Source organism: Hibiscus syriacus, unplaced genomic scaffold, assembly GCF_006381635.1.
Source record: "Hibiscus syriacus cultivar Baekdansim isolate YM2019G1 unplaced genomic scaffold, ASM638163v2 tig00110788_pilon, whole genome shotgun sequence".
Classification (NCBI taxonomy): Eukaryota; Viridiplantae; Streptophyta; class Magnoliopsida; order Malvales; family Malvaceae; genus Hibiscus; species Hibiscus syriacus.
The window spans coordinates 2,713,525-2,732,687 of NW_024062863.1; the positions used below are offsets into that span (position 1 = coordinate 2,713,525).

Below are 19,163 nucleotides of genomic sequence, written 5' to 3' on the forward strand. Positions count from 1 at the left end.
ATATGCTTCTTAAGATAAAATGAAAATTTAAGAGAATAAATAAATGAAAACTAATTTAAAAGGCATAACCGTAAAGTGTTGATAAAGAAAGCATGTTATTATTCAATTATTTATTTATTTTTTTGAAAAAGGTAATTGCTTAGAAACTTCCTTTAGAATCAGAAAATGGTCCGTATTTCTAAGTGCCAAAATCCTGGGTTTCCTTTCATGTCTGCACTCAGTTTATGATTCTTTCTTATTTTAAAGGTTTTATAGTTTATAAATGAGTGAAAGGTATTGCTTATAGGTTTTCTTTTTTAAGTATAAATATTTAAAAATATATATTTTTTATTTAAATATTTAATAATAATGCTAGTAAAAGTTTCAGCACAAATCTGATAACACCTTAGCAGAATATTAATTAAATGTCAATTAAGAAAACCTTAAACTGCCTAAGAACAAATGGATATACAGTTCCTGTGAATTACATGAAGAGATAATGCCAGTAATAAGTATAATGATTTCATTATTTTCATAAACACCACTAGATCCATAAATCAAGTGTTACTCTTCCGTTTTGATCAACTTCACAACTACTACAGATAAACAACTATACAAACCTGACATGCGAGAACCAGTTCCACATATCTCAATCAGTTGTCTAAGAGTATCATCACAGCCACCAATGCAACCTGAGCATAGATAAGAAGACTTCAGCAATTACTCACTACAAAGAAACAGCTTTAGATATGAATATTGGTTGGATCCAAGTAAGAATACATGTTTATGCACAAGCTGTAGATAAAATGTTGACACGTTGAGTGACGATTATCAAAATACTGTCTGTGCACACTGCTTTTCTCATGATTGGGATCTACATTCTTACCAAGATGATTCGCATTGAAGCCAGGTGGTATTTCAATCTGACGAAACTTAAACTGAATCAAATAAACAGGACCTAACAAAAAAGGCAAAAGTTCATGATTAAAATGTATATCTCGAACACAAATTTGGATGAACACACTGCTAAAAAGCATGGAGAATACAATGCATGTCAATGCATACTTTAAAAAGGTGGCACGTTTTATATAGAACAAGCGCAATCTGTTTAGAATTGCTCTGCATTATGCTATGCTTTTAAAACTATTCGTATGGCAATGAAGCTGAACTTTGTCATAGAACTATGAAGACAACTTGGAATTGTCACATCTAGCTTATAGCTCTCAACCTATAATTATGCATTGCAATGAATATGTGTCCTAAATCTTCACTGATCCTGAACAATCTAAACAAAGTTTGCATATACAATCACTGCCAGCTAAACTTGAAAAAAATAAGATCACATACCAGGATTGCAGGAGCTGCAAATATTACTGGTTACTGCAGCTTCTAGTATAGATCCAGGGAGCCAAATAGCATTCCTACACTGATGAGAGCATACCGAAGTTATTACAAAGTTGCATATAACCCAGAAAAATAGCAAATTTTCACGTTAGCCTTGTAAATCCACATCTATCAGGATTGAGTTTCGGTTAATGTTTCAAATTACACCAACCGATATTTGCAGCTTTTATTGACTTGTAATTTTGACACACAATAAATCCAGGAACTGACCTGTGGAAAACCCGAGCATCCAACCATGAAATTGCCCTCCTGTTGAAAAGAAGTACAAGGGTTCATAAGAAAATGAATACCTCATCTGCCAAAAATCCCGTCAAATGATATGCGTAGAGAAAATATTGCACACAAGGAAAAATCATGAAAGAAAATAATGGCCAGAATAATAATATAATACACCAGCGTAGTTAAGTATAAAATTAATCAGAAAATTATGTACGAAATTAGAAAAGTCAAACTTTAAGAATGCCTATGCCATGTATTTGACTATAAAATATGAATCTTTCCTCTCCAGTGAAATTCACGAAACATCTGTCATGTTACAAATTATCAATTTTTCTGACCACTACTCTTCGTAATAACAACACATCCCAACAATGTACAAGGACAACTACTATTCTAAAGATAATTACTATTTCCTTCATTTCAATAACACTGAATTGAAAGCCTGAACCTATTCCAAATCTAGCCTTTAGGACGCCTTTGCTACTTGTTGCACAACCACTACATTGTTAAACAAAAATTTGCTGATATGGGAACAAATCAAAATTTGCCTGACGGTAGACATACATCTGTGCACTGCAAAGTGCAAACCAGAGGCAATAAATAATCAAAACATAGAATTCCATTTTCATGAAAAAAGACATTGATCCTTGAGAACTTCATCCTGCATGAAGTTTATATTGACACTCTCATTTACCAAAAAGCTCAAGTCGGGATCTAATCAACAACCAAATCTCCATATTATGCACAAGAAATGTTACATCTAGAATACATAAGAGGGAATGGATAACTTGAATTGAGATAACTAGAAGCAAGAACAAAAATACTGCACAGATCAGAAATCTGATAAAGAGCAAGCGCCAAGATACTATAAAATCAAAATTTAAAGCTTAAAAGAGAAAATAATCAGTTTAATCCATACACGGTTTTTCTTCAGCACCATAGAAGATTCTTGGCAAAGATTACACTGCCTAGCCACCTCTCCAGCTGCATAGTTGTCACCCCCAACAGCTCGATTAGATCAGCATAAGTAGTTAGCATTGCATCATGACAATCCTATATTTTCTACTACAATACAAGGTTTTAATGATGAATACCGCTCAAAACAGCCATAGCTTCTAATAGTTTCACTTTGTTCAACCTAGCCTGCATATCATACTCAGCTTGTCAAAATCATAACAGCGATCAAAGTATACATGGACACATCAACCAAACACAGCAGTAATTAAGCAAATCTGTTGAAAACTTAAACAACGAAAATTTGATGGCTGCACTAATTCCAGACACTTTATCTTCTCCCTGGCAAATCAAGCACATTTATCGCATGAGTCCCACCTTACTATACACATGTTAACTGATATTTGCATTACAGAACCCAAAACATGCATCAAACCAAATTTGAGTTCAATATATGCCAGTTTTTATTATTATTATTATTATTTTTAATTCTAAAGCATGTTCATGGATCAAATAATATTTTGTTCCATGTATCAGTTTCATCCATCTGTTATTCAGGTGTAATAAACTTGATAAACAATAAATGGCATGTCAGGAGGGTAGTATCCGACAAGATAATCCCACAAATTGCAAGCAACTTACATCTAAGAAACAAGCTTTCATCTGCTGCAAGCAAATTGCTAAAACTTCATCTTTACTCTTATTGCCTACACCAACTTCTTTCATGTCAAACTCCATCATTGATCTGAGATTTGGTATCCAAAGTTCATACCTGATATCCAATACGAGTGACAAACAAAAATGGGTAACCGAACAAACTAAGAAGCAAGATATTGTTTACAATTCAACCGCATACATGAATAAAGATAACGTGGACATCAACAGAATGGGAAACCACCATACTTACCCCATTTCATCATATCCCATCACTAGTGCTTCGCCCTGAGATTACATAGTCTCATAGTCAGTTCCAATACAATAACTTCCGTCACAAAACTAATATTACAACTTAGTAAGAAACACATTCTATTTTGTATAGGAAACATAAAGGAAATAACAGAACTCTAGGTAATAGGGATGACAAATTGGATATTTGCAGATATTCAATCCATTTTTGTGGATTCGGATGTTAAAATTACTATTTGTTGCGAATTCGGAGTAAACAGATAGACACCTTTGGCTATCCATTATCCAAATTCAACTCCAGATTACAAAATGGAGAATATATTTCCTTCTACGGGGATTCGAACCTTCGTCATCAAACTTTTAGCGAATTTGGATTGATATTTATGCAGATCTAGATATTTGACATATAATTAAAATTTTCAATTCAGTTCTTTTTGCAGATTCAGATATCTAGTGGATAATAATATTTAATTCCGATTTGAATAGTAATACTCGGATAATTTGCGGATAAAACGGATTCGGATTTTTAGGTAGATTTGTGGATTCGGATAATTAAAAAATTGCAGATATCCAACCCACTGTCATTCATAGGTAAGTAAGGTAGTTCTTTAGACTCTTAAGAGTTATGTTTATAGCTAGATTTTCCATGGTTTCGGAACTGAATACTATCTGGGAATCTGCATAAATTTGCAGCCTGCAATGCTGAATAGAAAGTTATCTAGAAAAAAGGTCTACTATGTTTTCATTCTAGACGGCCTTGTGTCCACTGTATTTAAGAGTAAAGAACTATTCTAAAATTCCTATTCTCACAAATCTAAAACCCTTGATTGTACCTTTAAGTATCCAACTGCTCCCCTGGTTCATAAGCAAATATAGTAACAAAATATCCAAAAGTAAATAATATATAATAAAAAGCTAGAGTGAGAAAAGAAAAGGGAAATATATTACAAGATTGGTGGGCGAGAAACGAGTATTTGAGTCCTTTGTTGCATAAAATCGATCTAGAAGCTTTTTAATGTGATCATGCATTGTTGCATCTGTACCAATTCCCGCCTTGCAATACAGAAGAGTGCAAAAAATTAAAATTCAAAACAAATGCTCTTTGAGGAACCATTGCAACCATAATCAAATGAGTCAGACCAAAGCATGTCAGACTCCTCACCTTGTCCATACAACTTAGTAAATCAGCTTCACTCAGAAGGGGTGGTGGTCTAGTAATTCCTGTGTCTAGAGTCAGTGATGTTGGGGTGAACTGAAACATCACAAGGAATTGAAGAAATAAAACAATTCTAGCCTCAAAAATTCAATAGGGTGATGTAGATGCTTATGTCTATTTCAACATCAAACTTGTATCATAAATCATGAAAGTCATAAGATCTAAGAGTTGCAATTATGTTAGTCATCAATAAGAGATTGATGAAAATAAATGAATAAATAAAGAATTAGTCAGATGTTGAAACATTACAAACCTAACATGAGCATCCTGTTCAGAAATAGAAAGAAATAACATGCATGCCCTGACCCTCTTCCACCGAAAGTCATTCCATCTACACGATCGGACTAAAAAAGGCCCTTTATTTCATTTCATTCCCTTTTTCTAACTCCTAATATTTAAGAAACTATATTCTATTAAGATTGTCATTTTGATTCAGCGTTGCTCACCAACAAAAAGAAATATGTGTGTGCCAAAGGCATGATTTAGTAGTTCTACTGCATCGCAAACTTCTAAGCTGACAATTTAATCCTTTTGCTAGAAATAGTCCCTAATTAGGCTGACATGCCATCAAATAGTTGGCAAAAATGGCAATTTGAGAGACAACCCAACATGGAAGAATGTATGAATATACAGGAACACAATAAACAACAATCAACTTCCAATTAAAAAGCTTGAACGGAAACAATGAAAACCTGCTGTCCAACAGTGTAGGTTGGAATCATTGAAGCTCCCCATGATTCATATTGGTAAACATCTAAGTAATTCCCCTGGTCAAAATAGAAAAGCAACTTAGTCAAATCTCAAGATGGTTAACAAATCTAAAGACGTCATGAAGCTTTAGAAGAGCTACAAAACCATCTAAAACCAAAAGATCAATCAGAAACCACAAAACATTCATGCAGTTGAATGAAGCAGCTTCAATATTGTATTACATCTCAAAGAAAATTAGTGCAGGCAAATGAGGGTGGTACATTGTTGATTGACTGGTCAGAGCATAATAAAATGTTTTAATGTTTTATCCTATTCCAAGAGAAGCTGATCTCCATTTGCTACTGATATGGCTTCTGAAATTTTATTTTAATGGACCGAGGGGAAGTAAGATTTTACTAAAATCTTGTCCAACCTTCAAGTTTGAAATGGCAACTTGACTTCATACAGAAATGAAAAACGACTTTCCAATTACAAGTTCCCTTCAGCCACTTGCAGTTTAAACATAATTGGCATTCGTTGATTTGAGGTTCATAAAAGTTATGCATGTCTTATCTTATTTCAACATAAGCTATTTGGTTAAAATCCTATATTTGTAATCATTCAAAATATCACAAATGTTGTACAAGTGATACCAAGCCTAGCTACCAAATCAAAGGATAAATAAATAAACAAATGTCAAGCACTCCAATGCTTTTTAATTCACAAGAAAAGCTCAGTTCAAATAAAAATGAAAATTGGGAATGCTATATAATACTTGCCTCTAATATCATTCTTCCTGATGCAGAAAATAATTCACCAGCAATATCAATTTCAACTATGGTTTCAGCCCCAACAGCTGGTTGAGAAACACAAGCTAAGAAATGGCGAACAACCAGTTCATATAATTTCTGTGATGCAATGGAGGGAAAGGAATTAAATTTTCAAAAAAGGAAAAACAGATGAAACAATAACTATTATTAACCATAATAGACTTGCTTACACGATGGTCTTGACTCCAACCATGTTCCCCAGCAGAAAATTTTGTAGGGTGAATGGGTGGATGAGCCTTGTCGTCATGTCCACCACTGCCAGGGTTTCTCCAAAGTCCTGTCTCCGGGTCTAATAATCTCTGTGCATAAGAACCCCATTCAGGATGCTCCTGCTGCTCTTGCACAATTGCCTACATAAAGTAGAACCCTGCGTGAGTGATAATTTCATTGAATGCACGCCTTTTTCTAGGAAAGCAAAAAGGCAAATAACATAAAAACAGTGTTTAATATGAAATGTAATATAAAAAATGAAACTACATTTCTATGTACGAGCAAGCATTCTCACACATTTTTATTTATTAAGGTGATCCCAATCATAAATCCACTGCCTTTTTTACAAAGGTTGAATGTTAACTATGAGATTTAAGTTCAAAAAATGAGTATTAAACTAGCAAGAAACAAATAAGAAACTGACTTGAATGTACAACGAATGGATTTTTCAATCAGAACAAATAAACAAATCTATAGAAAATAACAGAGATTTCCCAAATATTCCAAATTTCCAATATTTTAGTCGAAAGGAGAAAAATGGTTGAGAAACTCTTGTATATAGCGAAGATAAAATCTAGGAAAATAGCACTCAAGGTCCATTCTCATTGAACCTAATGACATTCAAATGTTATAAAATTCCAGCCATTGCTCATGTAAATAGCGAAGATTCAATCATCAGGAAAATAGCATACAAGTTCTATTCTAACTGAACCTAATGATGCTTCAAATCTTATAAATGTAAAGCTAACACTCATCAAACCTAGAAGAGACAGGCTTAAACTTCACAACCATTAACCTCAATCTGAGATTCTGCTCTAGAAACATTAAAGAGAACCAGCACAAGCTTTAAGAATTTTCCTTATATTAGATAAGAAATTATAATATATACATTTCTATTCCTATATATCCATCTCACTCAACAAATATTCTCGTTCGAGAATTTTCTCAAATGATAGTAGAAAATTAGGTACAGATGCACAAGTCTGAGAAATAAACTTCAGAAAGATTATAGTGCTATTTTAGAATGTAAGATAACAGAAACTGAAGTAGAGAGACGAATACAGTTGTGTTCTATTCATCTGAAACGTGAAGGATTTATACATGTTACAAAGGCTAGAAGGAAAGGAATCAGAAATCAAATCCGTGTAAATCAGTTCTATGACTCCTACACATAAGCTCTGTGAATCAGCATAAGATTATGCACAATCTATTACATAGAAGAAAGGGGGCAGGTTCTAATTTTTAAAGTGTAGAATCCATTTGAAGGGGAGGAAAAATACTAGTAATCCAAGTTGAAAAAAGACCCAACTTTATCAAGAAAGCTTAAGTATTAAAGTTGACCATGAGACCTAACAAAAGATTGTATTTTATGTTAGTGTAAATTACTAACACAAGCTGAGACAATAATATTTTCAAGAAGAAACAGTTACCAACATGCAAATCAGTCCTCCTTGAAAAGCAATCAGTCTCTGTACGAGGATAACCGATAAAACCAGCTTGGTATAGCTCTTCTGCCACCTATGAACAAAAAAATGAAAGTAACACAGTGAATTGAGCCCTGTTAAGTGACCAATATATGATTATCTCCACCATCAGTTAAAGAAATTCAAGGACAGTTTTCAAGGGGTAGTATTTTTTATGAATGGTATTGCAAAATTATAACATTTAATGTTAGATAAAAGAAAAGCAAATCATAGGCATCAATCAATTAAAACAGCCAATAGAAAAGAAAAATAAAGAAATTTTGCTTGCAATGAGTTACTATAATATACTTCCTCCAATTTTCTCCCCCACTTTGCCCACTTTTCACCCTCTCTAATTGGGAATTACATCGTAAAACTCAAAAAAATGTATATTAGGAGGGGAAGGAGTACATAACATTGAGCAAACTGCTACATATCATCTATATAAGCAACAATAAGTCATCTATCAAGAAACGTAAGCTATGCAGTCCATTTCATCAACATTTTATTTTGCGGAAAAAAGGGTGAAAAAAATATGAGTTGCAACATAGACATACACTACCTTTTAGAAGAGAAACATACGCAGGCAAAGAAGCCTGAATTCTAATCATTCATTTTGCATTATTATCTCATCTCCAAGGACATATTTTGAAACCTTAAAAATAGGTAAACAAACAACACCACCTCTCCGGCCAAAAAAAACAACAATAAAGTCACCTCAGGTAACTCATTGTTCTAATTTAAATGACATGGCCCAATAAAGAGGACACTTTGCATTTAAAAGAGGTAAAGAAAAAGGGTATAAAAAAGGAAAACTGGATATTAAGTTAAAAACATAGGGAACGAGAGACTAACTCGGTGAACAATAAATTCCAAGAGTAGGGACAGATTTGGCAGGGGTTGGCTTGCCAAGTAATACATGTAGCAGGACATAGGCTCACATTCTTTGATGGATTTCTTTAAAATTATGGGCTAAAATTTCCATGTATTGGTTTCCACTCTCTACTTCAAAGCAACTAAAGGTCCGAGTAAATGTTAACGGTTTCAATTTTCATTCTTTTTTCTTTTCCTTATTTTTCAACATAAAAATATATAAAACATGCAGATTTGAAAGAATTGTTCTAGTAAGCCTTTCTAATTAACATCTCAATTCCAGTTGGTGCGCAAAGGCACGGATCAACTAAGTTTGAAACATGTATATTTCCAACTCACCTTCATAGTGTGTTCAGAACTCATACGTATCGTGAAGCACGCTTTTCAAGCTCAATGGTACTCAAAGGATATGGAGGATGCTTAAGCTTTTCTTGGTGTTGAACTTTTGTGACCTATAAGACAAGTGAACAAAAATTATTATCATTCAGTAAGAGTTGCTTCTATGATCAGGAGTTGGAATTGTTCTCCAATACTTGGTTTGGTACAACTCACAGTAGCATTTGGATCTTGAACACACATTTCATAAACTATAACTGCACAAGAGTAATCAAAGAGATGACCATGCCTGCAAATTCAGAATGCTATTAACTTTACCCTTATGACTGCTTGAACGAAGGGAAAGAAACTTAAAATTATAGAAAAAATAAACATATGACAAGCCAAACAACCACAGAGCTTTCCAGCTTACATCCAATTGAAGGTAGCAACACCTTCATCCGATTTGTGAGAACAGTTGATTGTCCAAAATTCTTCGGGCTCATGTGACTGTACTTCCCAATAACTTTCCACAACAAAGCCAAGTGTAGGGAACTGCATTGTTAAAAGATATAAGACACGACTGTAAATAAAATATACACCCCTGATGTTGCCAATTCTCACCGTACCTGACAAGGACCATAACTTAGAACAAGATTTCTGTCATTTGTAGCAGAAGCAATAACGAATTTATCTCTCAACAGCATAGTCTGAAATCTGGTGAAGGAAGCTCCAATTCGAAGATCTATTTCCTGATAAATTTGTCAACATTAACTATTTTCTTGGTAGATATTAGCTTGACAAATACTAAAAATGACAGAAGTAAGACGACATAGAATATACTTAAACATTCATTGCAAAACCAATTGGCAACATATGGAGACCTAACTTGTATTCTCCCCAAACTTAACTGACATTAAACAACACTACTCAGCACCTATGTTACAGAGACACGGTTGTAAGGGCCAAGCATGGGCGTGTTCAATATTTTCAAAATTTCATGTATTTGGAGAGTTCTTGGAGGATCAATCCTCATTTCTATGTCCAGATAGAAGTCGTATACAGATGTCAAACACAAGTACTTCAAAAAAAAAAGTATTGGGAAAACATAGCTCAGCACTCCCCCTCAATTTAGCCCCAATGGAAAAACAGCAACAAACAGACCTACCATTCAAACAACTAATACAAGGCAATGTAAAAAACATAGCATAATCACATAGGAAACAAATAATTATTTCATGTTAAACTTCCAAAATTAAACCTATTGATAATTGGCAGTGGCTTAACTTAAAAGGACGATGAGAACAAGCCTCAATATGAGATTTTTTTTTTTTGATAAGAATGACAGGCCTCCTTAAAAACCTCCTTCTTGATCAAAGAAGGAGGAAAAGAGTGCCTTAGAAACTTTATTACTCCTCCGAAATTACATAAGATTTAACGTAGACACCATACTGAAAAAACACAACAGACTAAGCTACTCAACATAACCGAAAACCTAAACTCAAACGATAAAACGCACTGGAAACGACTAAACATCAACCAATTCCCATCTTTGCTAAACTATCAGCCTCCCCATTACACACCCTTGGAATCAGTCTAATAGAGTGCACCCTGTCCGTGATAAAAGATGAAATCTCTTTAACTAATGGGAGGATAAAAACTGGGGCCATAGCTGGTGTATGGACCCATTCCACAGCCGACTTACAGTCACTTTCCACAATCAACCTTCCAACCTTAACCCAACAAGAAGACATATAGATTTCAATGCCTCTCTTAATAGCCTTTAACTCAGCAACCGGCGGGGGACCCTGACCTACATTTTCTGAAAAAGTCAGAAGGGAGTTGCTATTCCAATCTCTCAAAATACCTCCTATACCTCCATTTGAGCCATCAAGTCTAACAGCTCCATCGACATTCATCTTCAAAAATCCATAGGGGGTGGAATCCAGCGAGAAACCTGAAAATTGTAAATGTTGAGAGCTTTAATACCATCTGCAAGAGATGGATCACCAATCAGCACATCCTCCTGAATAGGACACTTAGGATACTTGGCTAGAAACCATTTAGATAACCTGAATCTAGCAATAAAAAACAGAGACATCCTATCCAAGGGGGAACCATCGAACACCATTGCATTCCTAGCTTTCCATATCGACCAAAATACTACTCCCGGGATAAATTTCCAAATCAACGATTTCCCCCTCAGCTCACCCCAAGAACATAGCAAAGAAGGTGGATCCTTTGGAAGGACTAAGGCTATTTCCCAATAGCTTGCTATCTTGTTCCAAAGTTCCCAAACAACATCACATGAAATAAATAAATGCTGAACTGATTCCACCTGTTTTTTACAAAACGGACATAAAATTTCATCCCCTAGCTGCAAACCTCTTTTCACCAACTCCTCTCTCACTGCCACTTTCTGATGAGCTAGCTGCCACAGGAAGACTTCAACACGAGGAGGAGATAAACCCTGCCACACCCCTTTTACCCATAAATCGGACTCCCCAGACACCTTGCCGAGTTCCTTTCTACAAGATTTCACTGAAAACAGTCCATCCCCACTTGCAGACCAAGAAAGAAAGTCTTCAACTGAATCAGTCAGTTTAAAGTCCTTCAGTTTTGTCATTAAATCCAGCCACTGATCCAACTCCCAGTCACACAAATTCCTTCTGGTATCGATGTTCCACACCCAACCGTTCGAATCTGAACTTCCAAACTCAGCGACCATACCCCATTTATTTGTTGACAACGCATACATTCTAGGGAAAAGATATTTTAAAGGAGACTCATCAGCCCATGAATCCGTCCAAAATGCAATAGACTTTCCATTTCCCAGTTTCAACTTGGAGTTAGATCTGATACGTTCACCCTCCGAGTCGTTCTTCAAGAAATTGTTGGCAATCCCTCTCCAAATCCAAGAAGATTTGGGCGAAAAAACCTTACAAATAGACATGGAATTACTACTTACCTTGTGCCTGCAACATAACACACTTTTCCACAAAGTATTTTTTTCATTGGCGAACTTCCACACCCATTTTCCCAAAAGAGCCCGATTAGATATGTTCACATCAAGAACACCAAGGCCACCACAATTTAGAGGCGTGCAGACTGATTTCCAATTAACCCAGTGTATCTTCCTTTTGTCCTCATTATCCCCCCATAGGAAACTGGCCATTAAAGAATTAAGCTTCTTACCAATTTTACAAGGCATTCTAAAAAGAGATAAGAAGAATATTGGTAGGGATGTTAACACCGACTTTAATAAAACTGTCCTGCCCGCCAATGAGAGACAATTAGCTTTCCAGCCGGCTAGTTTGGAACTAAAATTCTTGAAAACTGGATCCCATAAGGCTTCTGAGTTTTTCTTAGCACCTAGAGGAAGTCCCAAGTAATCTGTTGGAAGAGAATCAATAGAGCAGCCCACCGAAGATGCCCATTCTGATAAAACTTCCTCTTCCACATTAATACCAAATAGCTTACTCTTAGCTAGATTAAGATGCAACCCTGTCATAACACTAAAAATCCTCAATACTCTCTTGACATTTTTAATCTGGGAGAGAGATGCTTGACAGAAGATGATCAAGTCATCTGCAAATTGTAGATGTGTCAATCGAACAGAATTTTCAGATTCCCCAATAACAAAGCCTTGAAACAGACCCCTGTCCACTGCTTTAGATATCATCAAATTAAGCAGCTCACCTACAATGTTAAACAGTAGCGGTGATAAACTGCACCCTTGCCTAAGTCCTTTGGCCATGTGGAACTCTTCCGATGGAGACCCGTTTACGAGAACTGAGATTGAAGCTGTTGAAATACACTGAGATATCCACGACAACCATCTCTTACCAAAACCCATCTCTGACATTATTCTAATTAAAATTGGCCATTCCACGGAATCATAAGCCCTACGAAAATCTACTTTGAAGGCAACCCCTTTTAACCCTTTTTTCCTCCAGTAATCAATCCCTTCGTTTGCTATAAAAGCACAATCCAGCAACTGTCTCCCTGGTATAAACGCAAACTGAGAGTGACTAATAATATCACCAACACAACAACTCAGTCTCTTCGAAAGAACTTTAGAAAGTATCTTGTATAAGCTGCCTACAAGGCTGATTGGTCTAAATTCCTCTACACTGTCCGGATTAAGCTTCTTCGGAATAAGTGTGATAAAAGCATGGTTTATACCGTGCTCCCATTTCCTTCCAAAATAGAAATCTTCAAAAAATTTCAACACGTGCTCCTTTAAAATCGGCCAGCAGTTTTTAAAGAAACCCATGGTGAAACCATCTGGTCCTGGAGCTTTAGAGCTGTCTGATGAGACTATAGCTTGCCAAATTTCCTGTTCTAAGAAGTGCTCTTCAAGCTTCTTAGACTGATCCCCTGATAGCTTAGCAAAATCCAGTAGTAAATCCTCCGTTTCCAATGTTGAATTGGAATTATAGGCTGCCTTGAAAAATTCTGAAATATGTACCTTTAATTGTTGAGGATCTGAAACCACACTCCCATTTATCTTCAAGCTTAAGATTTCATTTCTTTTGCTTCTGTTCAGAGCAGACAGATGAAAAAACCTTGTGTTCCTATCCCCCTCCTTGATCCATCTTGCCCTTGACTTCTGAAACCAGATGCTTTCTTCTGTCCTATACAACCTCCATAGATTTGTCCTACACAGCCTCAACTGATCCCACTCCTGCTTCGAAAGAATTCCACCTTGAGCTTTAAGATCCAATTCATTAATTTTCCTCTCTAAATCAGAAATCGACTCAGGGATCCCAGTAAATTTACTGCTGGACCAATTTCTGATTGAATTTTTAGTACCTTTTAAGATACTGAAAATACCCCTTTTATTATTTCTCCCCCTCATAGCAAGCATTGAAGATTTAACCAATTCCTCAAATCCTTCCTCCTCTAGTAAATAATTAAAAAACCTGAATGGTTTCGGTCCCCAATTAACAGCTTTGTCCTCTAATGAGACAGGATTATGATCAGATAGGGATTTAGGCAAGAGACTTTGCACTACATTTGGAAAACATGACAGAAACGTCCCAGAGATTAAGAACCTGTCTAGTCTTTCCCAAGTCGAGTCTTCTCTATTATTGCACCAAGTATACCTTCCTCCCACCAACGGTAGATCAATTAAATGTGATTGCTGTAAGAAGTTTCTAAATAAATCAATAGAATGCCAGTTTTGTGATTTTCCCATCTTCTCGTCCGGATCAAGATACACATTAAAATCTCCCCCAATACACACTAACATATTTGAGCCGAAACAAACTCCAACAATTCCCTGAAAAAATCTTCCTTTTCTGCTTCAATTGATGGACCGTATACATTGATAATCAGACACTCTTCACTTGAATTTCTGAACTTCCCAAAGACTGCTATGAATCTGCCATTAAGATGGGTGTTCGAAACTTCAAAATCATTTTCATTCCACATAATCATCAATCCACCAGCAGATCCCACTGCTGGCGCAACAATCCCTCCTCTAAGGAATCTCCCCCTATCCTTCTTCTAAGAGCCAAAGAAACAGATTCTAGTTTTGTTTCTTGAATTAGAATCAAGTTCGGCTTATTCTTCTTCACCAAATTAGCTACCACTCTTGACTTTTCCTTTTTTCCAAGACCCCTTACATTCCAAGAAATAATGTTGACATTTATCATATCAAGAAGATCTACACCAAATCCTTATAGCTAGTCTCCAGAGAAATAGAGACTAAACCCCTGACTTCCCCTGTTCCCTACTCTCAGCCGAACCCTCTTCAAGGTTGATAATTTTGTCCAAAAAAGCCTTCTTCCCATCTTTGAAAGAAATTCCTAGAACTTTACATACTTCCCATGTAACCATCGCTTCCTCAACCGCCTTCGAGAACTGAGGAGTAAAAACTAAAGGAGAATTAACCATATCAACTGCTTCCCTTGTTAAAACTCTTCTCTCCCTTCTTTTAGACCTTTCTGACCCTACAGCAGAGAAAGGAACTACTGCCAAGACCTCCGAAGAACTATTACAATTAGTTGGTGCCACATAAGGGTTCTGATCATCAGCTGCACCATTTAAAATCACTTCCCTTCCACCTTCCATATTTATTGAAGGAGGCTGCAAATCCTTTCTCACCGGAATACCTTTGTGTTTATTCTCAAACCAGTTAATTCTCACCCTCGACCTGGTATAATGTCTTTTATAGCTGGCCATTCTCCTCCTCTCTATGGGCAAACTTTTGGGCCAAAATGTTCTTCTATGCTGGAACAACGATCTGTCTCTATCCCTAATCAGTTCAGTTCCAACCCCCTACAATCGTCCTTTTCCAAGACTACTACTTCCTCTAACAGATCCTTATTTGGCTTATTTGAGATCCCTTCAGATTGAGACTGTACTCTATTGAACCCACCCTCAATCGAAATATGTTTGTAACCTGACAAATCAGTATTCGAATTCTGCATTTTTGAGTCTACCAAAACAGAATGCTGAAACTCTCCTTGAACCTCCATCCTACTTAATTTAACATCATGCCCCCCTGGAATTAGATTATTAGCTGGTGAATCATACTCCCTGTTAGATTGTGAAGACCCAGCAGGCAACAAATTTGGATTTAAGTCTGCCGAGACATTAGCCCAATTCTGCACCTTTATTTTATCTGAATCAGATTGCTGCTGAGAACCTGCAAATTCCACCCGAGACTCCAAACGGTTACCATATCCCAGTTTTAATAAATTAACAGCTGGCCCAGAAGGTACTATTCTGTAGATATTTGTATTGGACTCACTTGAGCCCTCTAAATGGGCTTCTTCAAATTCATTAATAGAGACATTCCTTAGACCAAGGCCCCTATAGTCCTCTTTAAAATTCAAATCTTCTGCAGAAAAACCTGACACCTTAGCACCACTAGGTTGACTTTCTCCTTCCTGCAGTATTAAATGTTTACTTCCACTGCCTCCTGCCACTGTTGTGCAGACATCACCTACCAACCATCTGTCTACTGTGTCCCTAGAATTCTCAGCTGGCAATTGTGGGCTACCTACTCCACCTGAACTCCGGACTTCTTTCTCTTCCGATGAAGAATCAACTCTAGACACACCATCTCCGGCCACCTGAAGAATTTCTGCAAAAAAACTCTCCTGTTTATAACTGACCGATCCCACACTAATCTTAACCTTATACGATCTCCCATATGCACCCAAGGTAACAGAATCCTGTATATCATAAGGACTCGCCACCCTCAACAAAGCTCTTGCCACCGCCAAATCCTCTCTTCTGATCGTGGACTCATGAATACACACCAATTTCCCCCACCTTGAGACCAGCTTTTCCAAAAAAGATCCATTACAACATAGTAAAGGGATTCCATGCAACTCCACTGAACAGAAAGCCATCGGGACTCCATCTACACTCATAAGTGGATCAAGCCAGTCGAACCAAAGTGACACTTCATCCCTTCTGTTTTTCCACGCCTCCTCGAACTCTTCCTTCGACCCAAAGGTTATAATGCAAGAGTTCCAGGTATAACCCCATTTAGTTCCCTTGACCTTGATCCCTTTACTAGCCAACCCCTTCACTACTGTCCCCAGATCAAAATGGGATTTAATGATCCCAGTTATTGATCTTTTCACCCAATCATATTCGTCTGGGGGAATATGCATTTCCCACAAATTCCTCACCCCTACTTCCTTGTCTTTATGGCCTTCCCAAATCACTTTAGACGCCGGACCTTCTCTCCTTCCATCCAAAGACGCTAACGCCTCCTTGTAAGATCTCTCATCTCTCAGTCGGCTATAAGATTCTGGTCCAGCTCTTCTACTCCGATGCGTATCCTTTTCCCACTTATCAACTTCCTTACTGTCGTTACTTCTAACAGCCTGCTTTAGTCTCTTCTTCTGGTACTTAGCAACTCCTACTGATATTTTCTTACCATCAATCCAGATACCATTAATTTTTGCTATCGCCCTCAACAACCCATCCTCATTAGCAAACTGGACGAAAGCAAACGTATAATTTCTATAATTCGGCTTGTTGGAATTATTCGGAATGTAGACACGAACAACACTCCCCTGTTGATGAAAAATTTCCTTAAGAGTTTTCCTAGTTACCCTTTTACTCAGATTGTCAACGAAAACCGTCCACTCCTCACCGGAAAACTGACCAACTGAAAACCTCTCTCTCTCTCCCACTTTCTCCCTGACACTCTCTCTCATCTTACTGATTATTCTAAATAGCCTCAATATGAGATAATACAGCTAAATAAAATTAAGTGCATGAATCGGTCATGAAAAATAGTTTTCTTCGTAATAAGCAAAATTATGTGGAAACTTGTAAAATAAATTTTGAATTAATCAATTAAGAATTCATACATATCAGCCACAATAAGGGAAGTTACTGGCCTGTCTAGTATCTACAACATCAGAAAACCATTGGTTTGGATCAATAAGATTCTGTGTAGCGTGATGGATTTCCCTGGTTTTTCCAACATCATAACACTTTAAATCTAAGTTGAAGAAGACAACTAAAGAAAAATAACAAAAGCATTAGAATTTAGAACCTCTCAATCAATGCAGAGAATCGAGCCCTTCGTATTGTAAGATGACGGTTCACTGCTCTGCAGACTTCGATAACCTCAAATGCAATGTTTTCACCTTCTCTGTCACAATCAAGCCAGAGAACCAACCATTGGCACCTCCTAGCTTCTTCCTCTAACGTCCTTTTAATATCCAATTTATCCTAAATCAGCAAAAATCCAATGAAAGTAAAATCCAGATGTAAACATTTAGCACACTACACAAAACAAATTATGGAGATTCTCAGATCCAAAGAAAGGAGAGAGTCAGTTTTTTATTGTTGACCTCTTTCGTTGCCCCTTTTTTAAGATGAAATCAGATTCGCACTTCAATATTTTTCATGACATGGTAGTTAAAAGTAAAACGTTAAATTTTGTTAATAACACCACCATGATTTTATTTCTCCCATACTTCAGTCATTTTGAAATAATTTTTTTGCTCGTTAAAAATAAGTCAAAGAAAATACGAATAATCAAATTTGTAACTTAATAGATGGCATAACAGTACTAGCTGCTAGTGCAACGAATTCAAAACACGCAGTACATTTTAAATAATTTATCAATTTTGTTGACATGCGATTTGGCTATTTACAATTTACTTTGTTCTTCTTTGAGCATCATTTCAAAAAGACAAACGGTACATTACCGAGAAAAAAGCTTAAAATGGGCGAAAAAGAGGGAAACCTCAGGAACGATTTTGCGAACGGGGGCATGGTAGAGGTCCACCGGATCACAAGAGTGCCAGTGACAGAGGTGAAGAGCATGTGGCAGGGTTGGCCACGAATCGAGTAATTAAACTCGAATATCTTGTTATACCGGGAACGGCCATCGCGCCATCGCGCACGTGCAGGCCTTGGTTCCTTGAGAGGATGCCCGACACTGACTTCGCCACCGACGGCTTCTCCGCCACGTTCAGAACCTTGATCGTGGCCGACATTGAGAACTGAGGGTTTTGAATCACCCCCCCCCCCCAACCCCATAAAAAAGGGCTTTTAAAGGAGGTCTTTCCCGCGTAGTGAGAATTCGGAGGTAAAATTCTAGAAGAAGCGGCTGAGCCGGAGTGACGATGGTGTCAAGTACTCAAATGCAAAGAAAACTAGACCGTTGTGGTTAGTACATATTTCGTGTATAAACTTAAGTATCTAATTATACCTGGATTTTAAAATAGTAGCATAAATAAATTAAAATTTTAGACATATCATCTTTGCTCAATTAAAGGCACTATATGTATTTGAAAATTAACTTTGAATATTTAACTAATCTTTTATTGTACTTTTTCCTAACCTACTTAACTTTTTTTTATTGAATTTGTTCAAAATACGAAAGAACTCGAGGAATTTGCAGTGTTGTAGCAAGATTGGAATGAGATCGTAAAGAATTTTTAACATAAGGATAACACTTATCAAGAGATATTGCTCTTAAAATTGATCTGTAAGTTGCTTCAACTCGAATAAAAGGTCATATATACATAAGTATAACACTTTAGATTCTGTTACCATGTCATATATAATTAATTAATTTTAACATGTAGCATTAATTGATTGGATTAGCTAAAAAAA

The 19,163-nt window shown here is 36.5% G+C and overlaps 1 protein-coding gene across 1 annotated transcript; it reads right to left on the reverse strand.

The window, feature by feature from the left end:
* Positions 1-543: 543 nt before the first annotated feature.
* On the reverse strand, positions 544-18,555 carry LOC120140968 (DNA topoisomerase 3-alpha). Its single transcript, XM_039155942.1, is given in 24 exon segments — positions 544-671; positions 866-937; positions 1,327-1,405; positions 1,594-1,632; positions 2,522-2,586; positions 2,697-2,745; positions 3,199-3,328; positions 3,464-3,498; positions 4,411-4,515; positions 4,625-4,714; positions 5,371-5,445; positions 6,148-6,276; positions 6,369-6,548; positions 7,843-7,926; positions 9,084-9,109; positions 9,112-9,196; positions 9,297-9,369; positions 9,493-9,614; positions 9,689-9,811; positions 17,432-17,504; positions 17,590-17,768; positions 18,289-18,350; positions 18,353-18,449; positions 18,452-18,555. Coding segments are annotated over 24 exon segments (2,190 nt in total). The 5' UTR covers positions 18,542-18,555.
* Positions 18,556-19,163: the final 608 nt, after the last annotated feature.